At 37.3% G+C, this 18,088-nt stretch overlaps 2 protein-coding genes across 2 annotated transcripts; both read right to left on the reverse strand.

Moving 5' to 3' along the window:
• Nucleotides 1-12: 12 nt before the first annotated feature.
• On the reverse strand, nucleotides 13-4,268 carry snrnp35 (small nuclear ribonucleoprotein 35 (U11/U12)). The gene is made up of 2 exons (XM_079803864.1): nucleotides 4,223-4,268; nucleotides 13-972 (listed from the first exon to the last, which is right to left on the reverse strand). Exon 2 carries the CDS (start codon nucleotides 970-972, stop codon nucleotides 199-201), a length of 774 nt encoding a protein of 257 aa, XP_079659990.1. The 5' UTR covers nucleotides 4,223-4,268; the 3' UTR covers nucleotides 13-198.
• Nucleotides 4,269-7,456: 3,188 nt separating this feature from the next.
• On the reverse strand, nucleotides 7,457-16,628 carry kmt5aa (lysine methyltransferase 5Aa). Its single transcript, XM_079804111.1, has 7 exons — nucleotides 16,360-16,628; nucleotides 14,691-14,811; nucleotides 14,382-14,592; nucleotides 13,397-13,484; nucleotides 13,255-13,314; nucleotides 12,984-13,174; nucleotides 7,457-8,299 (listed from the first exon to the last, which is right to left on the reverse strand). Exons 1-7 carry the CDS (start codon nucleotides 16,366-16,368, stop codon nucleotides 8,089-8,091), a joined length of 891 nt encoding a protein of 296 aa, XP_079660237.1. The 5' UTR covers nucleotides 16,369-16,628; the 3' UTR covers nucleotides 7,457-8,088.
• Nucleotides 16,629-18,088: the final 1,460 nt, after the last annotated feature.

Raw genomic sequence — 18,088 nt, forward strand, 5'->3', positions numbered from 1 at the left:
TGCTCTTCATTTCACTTCTTGATAGTCATTGAGACTTTATTTGTATGACAAACGAGTTGGTACAAATCCAACTATTTAAATTAAAATTTAAAGGGATACTTCACCCCGAATTTTGTCATTATTTACTCAGTTGAATGTTCACATTAGTGGGGGAAACAGTCTAGAGTAAGAAAAGAAAGTCTTGAATGTATGCAAAGTTTATTCTCGGTCTCTGTAAGAGTCTCTGTGTCGTCTGTCTTCCTTTCTATTGGAGTCTTTCTCTCGGCTTCTGTCCCGGTGGTGTTTAGAGTCCCTTTTCTCTTTGTAGTAACCTCTATCATTCCGATCATTCCCTCTATCCCAGTCGTTTGTCCTCTCCCGCCATCGCCCGTGTTCCCTATCTTGTTCTTGGTCTCTTTGTCTTTCCTCCCTCCCGCTTGAAGCATCCCATCTATCTGCTGATCGGTTCTGGGGCATCATGGATGTCAGATTGATGGGCTTCCGGAAAGGTCTATCCCTGCCTCCGAACCTCAGCTGACCGGATTCCTTCTTGCCGCCTTGGCCTCCTCCGAGTCGGCGTGGAATCCATCCCTGGAGGGTGCGCTCTTGCTCGAAGTCCACAAAGAGCTCGTACTGGTCCACGACCAGCTTGTTGGCGTCTCTCCAGGCTCTCTTCACCGAACGCTCCTCCTTGTACTCGACGAAAGCGTAACGCTTGGAGAAACCCGTCACGATGTCTCGGACCAGACGCACCCTGCGGATGTCTCCAAATTTGGAGAAGACTTCCTGGAGCTTGTCCTCAGACGTCTGTGGATTCAGGCGTGCCACGAACAGCGTGAGGTGAGGGTCACCGATGACACCCTTGTTAGGCCGGTAGCGGGCCAGCATGCCCCTCCACACGGCTCTGTCATGGGGTTCCACATCTGTGCCATCGATACTGCCCGCTTTGAGGGGGTCGTAAACCTTCGCCACAGGACTCCACTCGCTCATCATCTGATGGTAGAGTTTTAGAATAATTTATGCAAAATCCAGTTCTTACAGAAATGGTTCACTCAAATAAATGAAGAATTCTGTCCTTATTTAGTAACCCTATGTGAAACAAACATTTCTTAAAGGGTAACTAAACCCCTGCTCAGAGCTTAACTCCACCGACTGGCAATTTTCAAAAAATGCTGGAAAAGTGGGCAGAGCCCGGCGGACACAGAGGGGACGAACCGAGGGCGGGGCTGAGCGGAGGGCGTGCACCTGAGACCCGCAGGGACGGGTTGATTGACAGCTGTCAGACTCGCGAGTCGCAAAGATGGAGAATGACTGGAGTGAGGCCAGCTTTGCAACAGAGCGGTCATTCTCCTACTTTCACCTGAAGTGGAGGAGGGTGGATTGTCTGTAACAGACACAAACCCGGAGCCTTATCAATGCGAGCCGCTGCTCAAACTGCGTTAACTCCCGATGCCGACGATGCTAGTGAAGCAGCCGCGCAAGAGAACTGACCTAATCTATCTGCGTCCGCGGCAACCACTTGCGTGTCAGGGTTTGAAAGCGCGTCTCATGTATGAAAATTATCTGTACACATGACGGGCGGCAATAATATCGCAAGAAAAGCCTGACGTGTACTGACAACTGCATTATTTAACCGTATTTTCTTCAATACAATGTTAAAGCAAGTGTCAAGTGAGTTTCATTCATAATGTTTACTTCATGTAATATGACAGTTCATACTGGAGTGAAGCCGTTCTCATCGTGTGATTGGGGGAAACATTTCTGAGGGCGTGGTGAGCTCGTGCCAGGGGCGCGGATAGTGAGCCGTTGGAGGTACCATCCTACGTCACGATGTACCACAACGTCCAATAGGAAAATTCAACTGCTATAGCCACCGTTCAACCTTAAGAGGGCAGCACTTTGGCGGTTTTACACCATATTTTATAGAATTAAAACACTTTATACTCAAATGTCAAAACATTTACTCGAATCAATGAACAGCATTAATAAAGCCCCAGTATTACAGATCATTAACTAAAAAAAGTTGGTTTAGGGTTTAGTTACCCTTTAACATTCTTTGCAGACTTGTAATAGCGCACGAGTCGTATGCACTAATTATATGGTGATATGTAAGCCTGAAAGCCTTTGGTAACTATGAACTGGATGGAAAACCTCTTCTGTGTTCAAGGGAAATGGAAATAACAGCATACCGATACTGGAACGACATGAGGGTGAGTAAATAATGACAATTTTTTGCGTGAATTACTACTTTCAGTCATAACAAGGGGTCCAAAGACAACACTAGCGAAAACATTTCTTTTTTAAAGCTACACTGTGTGATATTTTCCCCCATCTAGTGGTGAAAAGGTATATGACCATCCAGTGAATTTTAGTTTCTGTTCCTCTCAATTCCGATTTCGTTTTAACTCCTACGGTGGCCGATTTAGACCAAGATTAACATGAATTCCAGCTCGACCTCGTCCACATTCGACACAGTGCCTGTGGGATATTCTGTGCGCAGTGGGACCGTTGGAACTCAACTGGCCTAATTATTCGGCTAGAAAGAACTGCAGCTAATCCAGAGTGAACTTTGATGAAAGTAATGTTTATTCAGTCATCCAATTGCAAGGCATAAACAGGTTTGCGTGGATATGTACATAAATGTGGTTTCTGTGAGAGAACAAATAAGGATGGTAAATATACATACACAGTTAAGAACTGTATAACTACCGGTATACTTATAAGTTACATTTGTATAATGTAACCGTAAACCAGAGCTTATTGTACCATATATAGGCGCTAAATGCAGCTGCTAACAAGCGGTGTCCGGTTACAAAAGTGTGTGCGCCGCTTTAACGTTAGCACTGCAGTGCGCTCTGTATAACAATTGTTAATATGCCGATTAGACCTGATGCATATTTCCATCAACATACATTACAAGCAAATATTTTCTATAAACGAATAAACATTGTTGATAACAAAATAGGTGAGCATTACGCTATTGTATGTTGACACAAAAATACTTCTGAGGTGACATCAACTGAATTACGCGATGACACACTCTGAAACACATCCACAATGACAATAACTATTATTACTTACGGAGTTATTAACGCACAGAAATACCACACAAGGAAAAACAGACTTTTGAGGAATAAACAAGCCAGGAAAACTCCGTATAACTGTTACTGGAGCTGCTGAGATGAAAACTCTCTGCACATGCACCAGACAAGTCTGAACAAGTTGACGCGCATATGCGAGGCAGAGAATTTTGTACAGTGCCATCGAGTGTTAAAACCGGTTAAAACGCCAAAGGCGAAGCTTGAATTTACGGGTATGTCCCTCTTTGGCTAATGTACTTTCAAGATGGAGGGGCAACATGGCGACCACCGTTAGATCCCATTACCTTATGTATTTTCAATGGCATATTATAAACTTACGAGAATACTTTATTACTTGAAAGAAGTAAATATACATTAATGAGCACATATATTTTTGAAAGAACTAAGTGTTTTTAGCTTAGAATAGACAAAAAAAGTTACACAGTGTAGCTTTAATTTGAGATAGTATTTGGTTTCTTATTTTCACTCAAGCTGACATGAACAAAGCCTGCTTTTATTATAATTATTATTTATTCACTATTATAGTTAGTTGGCTTTTAATTTTTATATATGTACTTTTTATGTTACATTTTTTGTAATTGTGATTTTGCCATCTGTATTCGTTTTTTCTTTAAATATTGCTATTTAGGTATATTTAATATATACTATTTAATTTAATGTTATACTATTTAATATTTCAGTTTTGGTTCTCATATATTTTATTATATTTATTTATCACATATTTCAGTTAGTTGCCAAAGCTTTATTTCAATGAACCAAAATGTTTTAATAGTTTTAGTTAATATTAATAACCCAGCGTGGTTTGAGAATGATCAGTGGAAACAAGAACATCTGACCGTTTGTGCCTAGTAAACTGCCTCTCTACGCCTTTAAATGTTGTCTATGTAGGCGATTCGCTTGGTTTTAGTTAAGATGCAGCTTTTATACTCGTTTACAAACTTTGATATTATGCAGAGCCATTTTAAACCGAATCTGACCACACACGAAGATGTGCTGTACAAATTTTGTGTTTAAATCAGTCATATTTCTTTGAATTCACTAACAGCGCATATACTATTGATATAATTTTTTTTTGTAATTCTGAATAATGTCATGCACAACATAATTTCCACAGAACAATTAAATAAAGCATCAAAACAAACCTTGCGGGTGCGCCGTCTAAAACTCTCCGTGTGGAAATCTCGGCTGGGCTGTGCTGTACCGACGGGCCGTGTTCCAGTCGCTGACGTCAACGGACATGGACTTAAAGGGATAGGTCACCCAAAAATGAAAATTGTCAACGTTTACTCACTCTTACGTTGTTCCAGACCTGTATGAGCTTCTTTCTTCTGTTGAACATAAAGGAAGATATTTTAAAGAATGTTGGTAACCAAACAGTTGACCGTCAACTGTTTGCTTAACAGAAAACTAGAAAAACAGTGGGGGACAATTTAAATTTTAGGTGAACTGTCCCTATCTCTTTTTTTCAACGTAAGGGTGAGAAAATGACAAATTTTTCCCTTTAAAGTGGCTTTGACTTTCATTTTAAGCCATTACTTTAATAAACATTATATATATATATATATATATATATAGACATATATCAGGGTTGTCAAAAGATTAATCGGGATTAATCGCATCCAAAATAAAAGTTTGTGTTTACATAATATATGTGTGTGTACTCTGTTAATTATTATTTATATATAAATACACACACATTCATGTATATTTAAGAAATATTTGCATGTATATACTGTATATACATTTATATAATCTATAATATATATAAATATAAATGTTTTATATAGAAAAATAATATTTTTTTCTTCAATATATACATGCTTGTGTGTGTATTTATATATAAATAATAATTAACAGAGTACACACACATATATTATGTAAACACAAACTTTTATTTTGAATGTGATTAATCGCGATTAATCTTTTGACAGCCCTAATATATATATACACACACACACACACACACACACACACACACACTGTATGCAGAATTATTGGGCATGTTGATTTTCTTATCATATTTTTTTCCCAGGCACATTTGACCAATTCCAAACCACAGTAATCCTAATAACTACTATTAATTTAGTATTTAATAATGTATAAGTGATATTTAATTGTTCATGAAGGCTGGAAATGAAAAACACTTTATATTCTGGTGTGCAGAATTATTAGGCATGTTTTCTTTTACAGATAAATTGAGGCAAAAAAGAGATTTAACTCAGACTGAAAAGTAAAAAATTATGAAATGCCCATGAGAAGGATGCAATACTAGACATTGCAGTTAAGGCATGACCATTGGACAGTGAAATGCTCGTTGGGTCAGCAGGATCTGACAAAAACAGGTGGTGAGGAAAATACACATGTTAGCTTCATAAGAATTAAGGTGAAGAATTAAGTGTGAAACCATCAGGAACCCTTTAGTCTCCAGCGCCACCAGAAGTGCAAGGTGTCAGGATCTCAGAGACTTCAGTTAGATAAAGAATCCTAAAAAATGACCCCCACTAGATAAGAATCACAAGCTGTTTTAGGCTTTATGGGTTTTATAGGTTGAGAGTGACTCTTGAAGGACCAGCACCACATTCTCTTGCACCACTGTTTGAAGAATTGATCTTCCAGAATCTGGCAGTAAGTTTTGGGAGTTCATGTTTAGTCCATCTCTGCAAAACGGACTTCAGGATGGACTAAAATGAACTCCCAAAACTTACTGCCAGATTCTGGAAAATGAATTCTTCAAACAGTGGTGCAAGAGTGGTGTAAGAGGATGTGGTGCTGGTCCTTCAAGAGTCACTCCAAACACATTAATAGAGAGGCAAAGGGAAGGAAAAGATGTGGTAGAAAAAAGTGTACAAGCAATAGGGATAACCGCACCCTGGAGAGGATTGTGAAACAAAACCCATTAAAAAATGTGGGGGAGATTCACAAAGAGTGGACTGGAGCTGGAGTCAGTGCTTCAAGAACCACTACGCACAGACGTATGCAAGACATGAGTTTCAGTTGTCGCATTCCTTGTGTCAAGCCACTTTTGAACAACAAACAGCGTCAGAAGCATCTCGCCTGGGCTAAAGACAAAAAGGACTGGACTGCTGCTGAGTGGTCCAAAGTTATGTTCTCTGATGAAAGTAAATTTTGCATTTCCTTTGGAAATCAGGGTCCTAGAGTCTGGAGGAAGAGAGGAGAGGCACACAATCCACGCTGCTTGAGGTCCAGTGTAAAGTTTCCACAGTCAGTGATGGTTTGGGGTGCCATGTCATCTGCTGGTGTTGGTTCACTGAGGTCCAAGGTCAACGCAGCTGTATACCAGGAAGTTTTAGAGCACTTCATGCTTCCTGCTGCTGACCAACTTTATGGAGATGGAGATTTCATTTTCCAACAGGACTTGGCACCTGCACACAGTGCCAAAGCAACCAGTACCTGGTTTAAGGACCATGGTATCCCTGTTCTTAATTGGCCAGCAAACTCACCTGACCTTAACCCCATAGAAAATCTATGGGGTATTGTGAAGAGGAAGATGCGATATGCCAGACCCAACAATGCAGAAGAGCTGAAGGCCACTTTCAGAGCAACCTGGGCTCTCATAACACCTGAGCAGTGCCACAGACTGATCGACTCATGCCACGCTGCATTGCTGCAGTAATTCAGGGAAAAGGAGCCCCAACTAAGTATTGAGTGCTGTACATGCTCATACTTTTAAGTTGGCCAAGATTTCTAAAAATTCTTTCTTTGTATTGGTCTTAAGTAATATTCAAATTTTCTGAGATACTGAATTTGGGATTTTCCTTAGTTGTCAGTTATAATCATCAAAATTAAAAGAAATAAACATTTGAAATATATCAGTCTGTGTGTAATGAATGAACATAATATACAGGTTTCACTTTTTGAATGGAATTAGTGAAATAAAATCAACTTTTTGATGATATTCTAATTATATGACCAGCACCAACATATATATATATATATATATGTGTATATATGTGTGTGTGTATAGGAATATTTTAATTATAATTTTTTTTTTTTTAAAGACCACATTGAAATCTTGGAAGTTTAAATGTAATTTGGAAATTTTTAGGAATTAAAATTTAAATTAAAGAAAATTATTGGAAAACATTGATAATTATACTAAACTTTTTAGGTCACTAATCAAATAAGCAAATTTGTGACATTGATCTTGTCAATATAATATTCTTGCTTCCATTGAAACTCAAACGATGCTGAGAACATGATTATTATCAGATTTGTGTCAGCTTCAGTGCTGTTGTCATGGGGAATAATTCATCTGTTTACTAAAATTGTTATGCCGATGCAACCTGCAATATATACACAAAAAACAATTGCCGTTTTTGGACACCACTATATATATGTATACGACAACAGAGGCAAAGCATTGCATAAAATCATTTATTTAAACAATGCATCTATCATCTCTTACAGTTTGATTTGAACACTCCCCGTCGTCGGAGCTTTTGGTCATCAACACTCGGCTTTTGTGTAACAGGTACAGCTTTGTTCAGGTTAATCACGACACACCCAGCATTGTACAACGGTAACATTTCAAATGATATCAATGTTTGGTTTCACATTCCAGTTTTCTGAACCTTTTAAAACGCCGCTCCTTTTAGCATCACAGGCTTTCTGCTTCAAACATAAACGTTTGGGCATTATAAATAATTATTGCTAAGCCTCTAACTACTTTACATTAGATTAGATTAAGAAAACTTTATAAAAATGCAGAAAGTTGGACTATAACTGCATGCTTTGGAAGCACTGATCTACCAATATATAAAATATACAAAAAGAAATGTGCCGAAACTAGCATGTCATTGAGCAGGATAAATATCTTAAAAGTAGGACACGTTGAATATGTACCGCAATCTAACGTGTTACTGTCACTGTGTAACATACCCATACACTTACTAGCCCAAAAACATTCTCTGTTTACTAAGGCAATAATTACATTAAAAACTGTCTAGTTAAGAAACATGGTGTTTTTCCCTCCCTCCTTCTCAGAACATTAATGCTTTAGCCACGGATGAGCTTCTATCGAAGATTTACTGCGGTCGCCGTAGTCGTAAAGGAGCTCTTCTCCTTCCTGGATGTCTCTGGAGGCCACGAGGATAAGATGAGGTATTCCATTAATGTCATGGAGTTTGGTTTGACAGTTGCCGTTTTTACTGTGGTTGATGAGCCTTCCCAATCGATCCGACTCTTTCGTGGCGTCCACGCTGTCGGGGAAACAAAATGCACAGTTTTAGACAGCCCATCTCTTTATATAAAGTCAGTCTGTCCAAATGTAAACTGTATTAATCGCCCAGCTCTAATCTGCTTCTTTGAAACAATTTGTATTGTTGTTACAACGCGTAATACAATAGAAACTGTTTCACAGTATTAACAGGATTAATGATGCAAACTTTATCAAATAAGAGACAAATTCTGCTGTAAAGCAGCTGTAGCAAAGCATTATTCATCTCAATTCAGTTCAGTTCAATAACTAAAGGTCATTCATTATGAAATGAGTTCAATTCAGCTACTGAACACAGTCATTTCATTATTCAGCTCGAGTCAGTTCGATGTCGATTCAGGTCGTTAAGTGTCAAAAGCCTGTTTATCATCACAGATTTGCGCTAAAGTTTTGCAATATTTTTTAAATGACGATAAAAACCTGACGGCGTTTCCATCAACCAATGTTACGTCACTAGAGCACAATTTTTTCCACAATTTTGCTACAATAGCTGCGTTTCCATTAAGGCCTGTGCACACCGAGACGATTATCACGTGCGCTCATCGCCATCGTTTTTCACTGGCGATGCGCCGAGTGAACGCGCAAATTCAGAAGATGACGCTTCCGGTACACAAGGTGGTGCTGCGGCACTTTACGCTTCTGACACTCGCTTGTCACACAGAAGAAGAGAGACAGTATTTACGTGCTTGCCAAAACCATCGACATATGTCTATGGCCAAAACCATTCACACACTTTTGCTAACTGGCAAGCAGCATTAGCAGCTCATCTTCTTCTTTGTCTACTTACTTCCTCTTCGTCGTATCAATGTGTGCCTGGCAAGACCGTTTTGTGCTTGAGCGCCACCAAGTCGTGTTTTACTGTCACTTCAGCAGCTCCAGACACGTGAACAAAAGTGCCGATCTCATTGGTCGGCAGTTTTTACGCGCCACGTCAAAACTAAAAAACAAACCCAAGGCGTTTTCGTTAAACGACGGCGATAAACGTGCGCGACAATCGTTCTGTGTGAACAGACCTTTACTCTTCATATTGCGCAAATTGAAATTACACCCAAAGGAAACAACGATTCCGTAAAAAATCCCATACGTCGCAAAAAGGTATTTACGCTCACAAGGTGGTTTTTTAGGCAATTCAAAAAAGGTTTCAAGTGTGCCTCACACGTCCTGAAAAGTGAATCCAAAGCGTCTCGATTGCCCCCGGTGGTTGGTCCCAGTATAGCTCATAAACTTTCCACTCGCCATGTATTCAAATGGGACATGAGAAACTAAATCGCTTCAAATACATTTTTTCCAAAGATGGTTGTCGTAATTTTAGGTCGCTTTTAAATCACGCCGTGTTCATACTTTAAATAAGTTTGGGTTTAGTTAGTTATTTGATGCTATAAAAACGGGGGTGTGACGTCATGATTGACAGCTTCTCTGAGCGAAGTTGTCACCGGAGCCTTTGTGGGAGGAGATTGGAGCTTTAGGTTTCATTTCTACATTTCCATAACTGTTTATTTCACAGCAACTTAATGAGTTGTTCTGCAGGAAACTGTACTAACAGATACTGCGAAAGTGTGGGCGGGGTCTTGATATCGCGGCTCTACTTCCTGTTCTCTACTGCGCAGACACAGGTCCCAAATCAGCGCAAGATGTCAGCGCCATATTCAGACATTGGTGGCTTCACTTTTCTACAATGGAAGAGAGTGAAGGGGTGCCTACGTCTAGTGTGACGTTTTCGATGTGGTTGCGCAATCACTAGCACGTCACAGAGCTGCGCAAAAGATGAGCAATTTAGGTTAAAAAGTGTATTTTTTTTTTAAATGACCGATGGTTTTGCTAGATAAAACCCTATTCCTCCTCTGGGATCGCACAGAGCATCTGAAGACCTTTTGAAACTGCATTGATTTGGACCTTCAGCATTTTGGTTGCAATTGAAAACCATTATGTGAAGAAAAGTCCTGGAATGCTTTCCTCAAAAAAACTTAATTTCTTTTCGACATGAACATCTTGGATGACATGGGGGTGAGTAAAATATCAGGAAATTTTCATTTTGAAGTGAACTATTCCTTTTCCTATTCCTTGAACTAAGGCCCTAATCCTGGCTTAATGTAAGCCCTGTCTGTGAAACAGGGCCTAAAGGCCCGGGTATACTTCACTTACCGCGCCCGGACGCGTCACGCGCGCAGCCCTGTCCGCGCGTCTTTCAAAGTATACTACACACAACGGATGCGCGCGGATGATCGCGTTCGACACATGCGCAGTAAAAAAATGTCTATGCTCTACCAGACATCGGAGGGCAGCACTGAGTCCTGTCATCAACGGGACATTCGCTGGGCATGATCGGAGAAGAACTGTAGTACATCCACCATTGCAACATAGTTTGGAAGAAACACTGAAGAATCAAAAAATCTCTCTTTTTTTTCCAAGCGTGTTGTTTTTAAACCGGTCTTTGCACACTCTTCTTCGACGGCTGAACACTGTGCTCAATACTGTGTTTATTGCCACCTAGTGGACTCTTCTGTACTGCTGGCGCATGCGCTGTTGCACGCGGACCGTCCGCGCGGTCACAAAATTTGGGCTGCGCGCGGACGGGGTGTGCGGCCGGCCGCGAGCCCTCCGAGTGACGAAAATTACGTCATGCGGGCGGTGCACGAACGCGGACGGCCGAAGTATACCCGGGCCTTAAGTGTCTTTTAGCCCGTTTACACCTGGTATTAAGATGCGTTTTGGTAGATTGGGATCACAAGTAGACGAGAGAGACACATTCCCGTTTACACCTGGTGTTTAAATCTGTCTCTTTTCAACCACTTCTGTCTTGATTTCTTCGAGGGGAGGATCTATGGGCGGGTGAATGTATGGGCTTTTTCAGATCTTTTGATCTAATGGACAAAATAAGCAGCAGCTTTCTTTTCTGCTCTGATAGACGCAAGACCAGCCGAACATTGAGTGTGTGTTAGAAATCACGAATGGTGCGAGAACATTGTGCTTGGTACGTTTTCCTCTTCAAACCAAACGTAGGTCTTCAGGCGACAAAGTTTAAATCCCGAGTCCCGACTGGCTAGTGCGCTTCCCATAATATTTACGCGTTAGGTCAGTAGATGGGGATTAGATGGTCTTTTGTGGCTGTTCGAACCAAGCCTGAGCACTCCTCTCAGAAACTGAAGCCTCCGCGCCTCGATCGCCCCCCCGGTGGTTGGTCCCAGTATAGCTCATAAACCCCACCTCTCCATGTATTAGAATGGACGCGAGACGCACTAAACAATTAAATTACACTTCAAATAATTGTTCCCTAAAGATGGTTTCTGTCATTTTAGGCAGTTTTTATCACGTGGTTTCATTTCAAGTGTTCGTTTTTTAAATAAGTTTAGTTTTAGTTAGTCATTTGATACTATAAAAACAGGGGGTGTGACGTCATGATTGACAGCTGAGATTGACGGCTTCTCTGAGTGAATTTTTTGTCACTAAGGCACTAACTGACTTTTTTCTGGATTTTTGGGAGGAGATTGGAGCTTTAGCTTTAATTTCTACATTTCTGCATCTGTGAGAGTGTGGGCGGGCTTTTGATAATCGCGCCTTTACTTCCTGCTCTCTACTGCGCAGACTTTGTCCCAAGATGTCAGCGCCGTGTGCGGGCCTACGAAAGCTTCAACTCTGGTCAGGGGAAGTCAATAAAGTCGCGTCGTCCATATTTTTTTACGGTCTATGGTTCGAACACATTCAACAACACAAGCTTTTACACTATGAAAGCAAAGCGTTTTCAACTACCTTTGGAAGTGGCTGAAAGTGGAAAAGCTCAAAACGTTTTAGACCCGTTTACACCTGTATTTAGCATCGTCCACTTGTGATCCGATCGACTGAAACGCATCTTATTACCAGGTGTAAACAGGGCCTTTTAGACAGCGCAGGGCCTTTTATGACGCTTTGCTTGAATTATGGGAGTAACTTCTATTAAACTGTAAACAATCAGTTAGTCTCAATCTATAAATGCAATAATGCGCTTTTTACAAAACAGGGTACAATGAAGTGACTATTCTACTCACCCTTCAACCCTCGAGCATTAAAAGGAAACTTAAGTGTAAAAGCATTAATAAAGTACTTTCAATAGACCCAAAAGATCGATTATTTCCGCAGTGATAATACAGACGGGTTAAACATCACCGTTGCCCCAATTAAACATTTTCATTAACTTTAGCATTGAGTGATAATATTTCAAAATACTTTATGTAATTTTGACAGATAACAAATACTGTGTTTAGCAAATACAATTTAGTAAATATTAACACTTTTAATAGGGATTAGAAGTGAAAAGGGGAGACAGTTACATTTTAAAGCATTGGTGTGAAAACAAACCTGGAAAGAGACGTGAGGATTTGGAGAGAGAAAGGAGAGATTCTCAGTGCATTCCAGTGAATTATTCATGGGATATATTGTAAATTAATTGCGCGGTATGTGTTGTATTTTTAAATAGAAATGATTAATTTCAGTCTTTTTTACTTTTACTTTCACTGGTCAGCATGAAATCACAATCAACGCCATTTACTTTCTTGTACAGAAGTGAAAATGTATTGCAAAAGGTTTTAATGTTGACTTTAGGAGAGTTTGCTTCAATTTCATTCAGACAAAAAAATTAATTCAAGAAAAACTAAACAGATAAAGTGGAAAGTGTGTGTGGTGCTTGAACCTACCAATACGTTTTGCTGAGATACTGGAAGTAATACATGTAGCAGCCAGTGGTCGGATCTTGTGCATATAAAGCCTCCCTTTTTTTGGCGTCTGTGATCTGGAGCAGATCTCCGTGGTACTCCACTACATACTGCCCTTTCTGGAACTTCTGTGTGGCAAAAACTCCCCTGCCCTTTCCTTCAATGTACCTGACCTGTCAAGACCGACATGAAGGTACGTTTGTGTCCGTCCAGCAGTGTTCAACATTCAACTCAATTCACTGTCAAAGATTACCATCATTCCATTCTCAATCCCGTTTGTGATCAGCATGTCTATGTGCCTCTTCTCTTCACACTGTTGACGGAAACCAGGCACATGCATTCAATATTAGAACTTTGGCTGATGTAACGCAAGGAAAACAAAATCTGTGCACTACCTTCTGTTCGCTTATGCTTTTTCTGGAGCTTCTTCTGATGGGGAAATAATCTGTAACCTTTCGGCATTGAGGGATCTTGTTATCAGCACTGCAAGACAAAAAATTATTCGTAATCCAAGAATGTCAAGGAGAAAAATATTTGTTATTTTCTTTACAATAATGTGTACTGATAAGTGTATATATGTGTATGTGTGTGTGTGTGTACATATATAATAATGTGACATACATATACACACACGCACACTATAAGGTGGAAAAATATCATAATTATATTATTTTAGTATACCTAATATATACTAACATAGTATGTTAATATAGTTTATGTTAATTTAATTTTAGTAATTTTGTTGTCTGTCATTTTTTATATTTTTTATGCGTCTTATGTTTTAGTTACTTTAGTTATTAACTAAAACTATAGGAAATTGAGAAATGTTGCCTTAAAAACTAGCTGGAATAACATTCTTAGATTTGATTTTATTCAGTTTGCGTTTATTTCAAGTAAAGAAAGTTTTTGTGTGTGGGTGTGTGTGATAGATAGATCCAATATAAAGAGGGTTAACTTTAATTTACTTTGTTCAGTAGTGAATTGTACAAATTCAGCAATTTCACAATAATTTAATAAATCAAAAAGCTAGACAATAATGTTGCTTGACAAGTGGCTGAACAGAACTAATTTCTTCAATATATGTGCAAAAATAACAACAGTTTAAAAAAATTATCATCTTAAAGGGATAGTTCACCCAAAGATCCCTCTCAAGTTGTTCCAAACCTGTATGATTTTTCTTCTTCAGCTGAACACAAAAGAAGATTTTTTTAAGAATGCCGTAATACTATGGAAGTCAATGGGGACCAGAAAATGTTTGGTTACCGACATTCTTCAAAATATCTTCTTTTGAGTTCAACAGAACAAAGAAACTCAGAATTTAATTTTTTTGGGTGAACTGTCCTTTTTAACATCTGCGAATCAACTTCACCATTGACTTACATTCTCTGTGTGGATTTCTTTACTTTAAGTTTGCGAGAGGGTCGTTTCCTCTGATTGGGGGAAGTGATGTCACTGCTGGCGTGGATGTATGAAGCCGTGCAGTGCAGTTGACGCGTCTGCTCCTCTGCTCTGTGCACCGAGTGCTGCAGCTCTTCATTCACAGCCGATTTTGGGAGGATGAACTCACCATTTACAGCACTGCCTCGCCTGGCTACAATTCACAGAGATTAATGACTTACAGCAAATAGATGTGACACATTCATGCAGTGAACATCACTAGTGTCAAAAGTGCATTTTGTTCATCCTTACGATCTGCATGTTTCCAAGTTTTCCCGTCCTGGATGAGTTTGACGGTGATCGCTTCATGATGCGGTGATCTACGGTGCTTTAAGAGATGGTGAAATGCCGAGTGTCCGTTGCATATGACGTCCTGTAAAACAGTGACTTTTAGAAAGCAGTCACCAACTGACTTGAGATTTCTGTGCAGTGGAAATGTCTCTGCGTCTCTTAAGCATTTTTTTGTCATTCCAGCTATAATTAAAAAAAACATACAGGGCCAAAAAATATAGTAATATACAGTTAAGCAATCAGGTACACATAACACGACACATTGGGTACATTCATAATAATAATAATAACAAATAAAAAAAAAAACATTGTGTAAATCTAGTAATCAATCATAAATTAGAATTACGTGTGGTAAGAATAATACTACTACTACTACTAATAATAATAAATGGAATAGTACATAATGTAAAATATAGTAATCAATCATAAATTAGAATTACTTGTCGTAGTAATAATAATAATAATAATATGTAATAGTACATATCGTGTAAAATAAATGAATAGAATTACTTGTGGTAATTAATAATATTAATTAAAAAAAATTATAATCCGTATTGTGTAAAATATAGTAATCAATCATAAATTATAATCAGAATTACATGTGTTAAGAATAATAATAATAAATGTAATAGTACATAGTGTAAAATATACGAATCAATCCTAAATTAGAATTACTTAATAATAATAATATAATAATAATAATAATAATAATAATGTAATAGTACATATTGTGTAAAATAATCCAATATTTAGAATTAGGCTACTTGTGGTATTATTATTATTATTATTAATAATAATAATAATAATAATAAATGTAATGGTATTTATTGCATAAAATATACTAATACATTATAATTATAATTACTTGTGGTAATAATAATAAATGTAAATGCAATAATACATGTTGTGTAAAATATCCTAATAAATAATAAATTATAATTACTTGTGATAATAATAATAATGTAATAGTACATATGGTTTAAAATAGACTAATATAATTAGAATTAATTGTAGTAGTAATAATAATAATAAATGTAATAGTACTTATTGTGTAAAATATACTGAAACATTATAATTACATGTGGTAGTAATAATGTAATAGTACATGTGTAGAACATACAAATAAATAATTGTATATACTTAAATAGTAAAAAAATAAAGTAAAAATAACATTAATATATTAATATAAATAATAATATATTACGCTGGAGGGGACTAACCAAATAGAAGCACATCTGAATGGATTATAAATTGGATAACATGTAGTGATGGTGATGTTATTGATACTCGATGAACACGCCCACACTGGGCCTGTAACAGCTGCGCTCGCGCGGTCCACAATGTTAAAATACTGCTCGCCGCAGCGCTATTGTTCTTTTGTCTGCTTTAATCGCCTTGATCAACTGTACTGCTAATACACGTGTCTTACATCCCATTGACTACAGGCACGACGCCGCATCCATTCATACAACTTATCAAACAGGAACCAGAATCAGTCAGCGAGTTCGTGTGTTGCGGACACGAGCGGTTTACACAATCACCAGATCACCGTGTGTTATCATTCCGCCATCAAACACACGAGACCGCGTCAAACAACCACCGTGTGCGAGGAACAAGCCGTTTAACCTACCCCGTTCATTTCAGCCCACTTTCTCCTCGAGCCCTATTGTTTTGAAGCGATGGTCTGGTCCAGTCCAGTGTTTTCTCCTCTACACTTCTGTCCTTCTAAACGGCGTGGAACGAGGACATTCACTAACAGCTCCGTGTTCACGAAGAAAAAAAAAAACAAGAAACTTTCGAGCTGTTTTAATTAATGCTCCTCCATCCGAGCTAGTTTGTACAGTTTCACGCCGCCATGTTTGCACTTTTATCTCATTCACGGGAGGAAACCATGTGAGCATTTAAATAACCAATAATGTTTGGAAGTTGTGTTCAAATTGGCCGGAAGATGGAGCTGTTAAGCGGCGCACCCTTCCTGCTTGGTGCCAGAAGAGCTGGTTTATTGTAAAAAATAAATAAAACATTATATATATATATATATATATATATATATATATATATATATATATATATATATATATATATATATATATATATATATATATATATATATATATATATATATATATATATATATATATATATATATATATATATATATATATATATATATATATATATATACACACATATTTACAAACACTGGACCAGGCGTCGTGCCTGTAGTCAATGGATGTACGATACGTGTACTATATATATATATATATATATATATATATATATATATATATATATATATGATAAGATAACATAAATCTATATACAGTATAATATCAATGTTTTTTAATATTATACATTAAAAAAATTATATATATATATATATATATATATATATATATATATATATATATATATATATATATATATATATATATATATATATATATATATATATATATATGTAGTAGACACCTTGCAAAACAACAATAAAAAATACTAATAGTATACTATATATAGGCTACTATTTATAATAAATTATAAAATGTAAAATTACCCTTTTTAATTATTAAAAAACCCTAAAATATTGATATTTTCTAACTGACAAATTCTAAAAACTATGCCAACATGAGAATATTATATCCGCATAACACATACATATTATCATAAATCTATCTCTATCTAAATGACCTGCCTATCTCAATTCGAGCCGCCGAGTCTGTAGCCATTTTCAAAAAACGGCTAAAGACACGTCTTTTCCAGCAGCACCTAACCAATCAAGAATAGCACTTAACATTCCATTCGATTCATTTTCTGTCTGTCTAATTTATTAAAAAATAAAATAAAAATAAAAAAAAAAGTCGTGTGTTCTGTGTTAGATTAACTGAGACTTGTTACAGCACTTGCATACTGTAGCCCTTGACCGTTCTAGTTGCTTCTATTGCTCTCATTTGTAAGTCGCTTTGGATAAAAGCGTCTGCTAAATGACTAAATGTAAATGTAAATGTAAATCCATATCTGTATATATACTGTACACATATTTTATACAGTATATCATAAATCTATATACAGTCTATCTATCTGTCTTTTAATATTATATATACATAATATACATTTTGTGTGTGTGTGTGTGTGTGTAGACACCTTGCAGAACAACAATAAAAGGGGGAGGTCACTCATAATAGGCTACTATTTATAATAAATAATAAAATCATATATAAAAGGTAAAATTAACTTTTTAAATATTTTATAAAATATTAATATTTTCTAACTGAAAAAAATCTAAATGTTATGCCAACATGAGAATATTATATCCACATAACTTTTTTTTATAGTTTATATAATGCAAGTTTAGGGTGCTT

The sequence above is a fragment of the Gobio gobio genome (assembly GCF_949357685.1).
Source record: "Gobio gobio genome assembly, chromosome: 22".
In the NCBI taxonomy this organism is placed as follows: Eukaryota; Metazoa; Chordata; class Actinopteri; order Cypriniformes; family Gobionidae; genus Gobio; species Gobio gobio.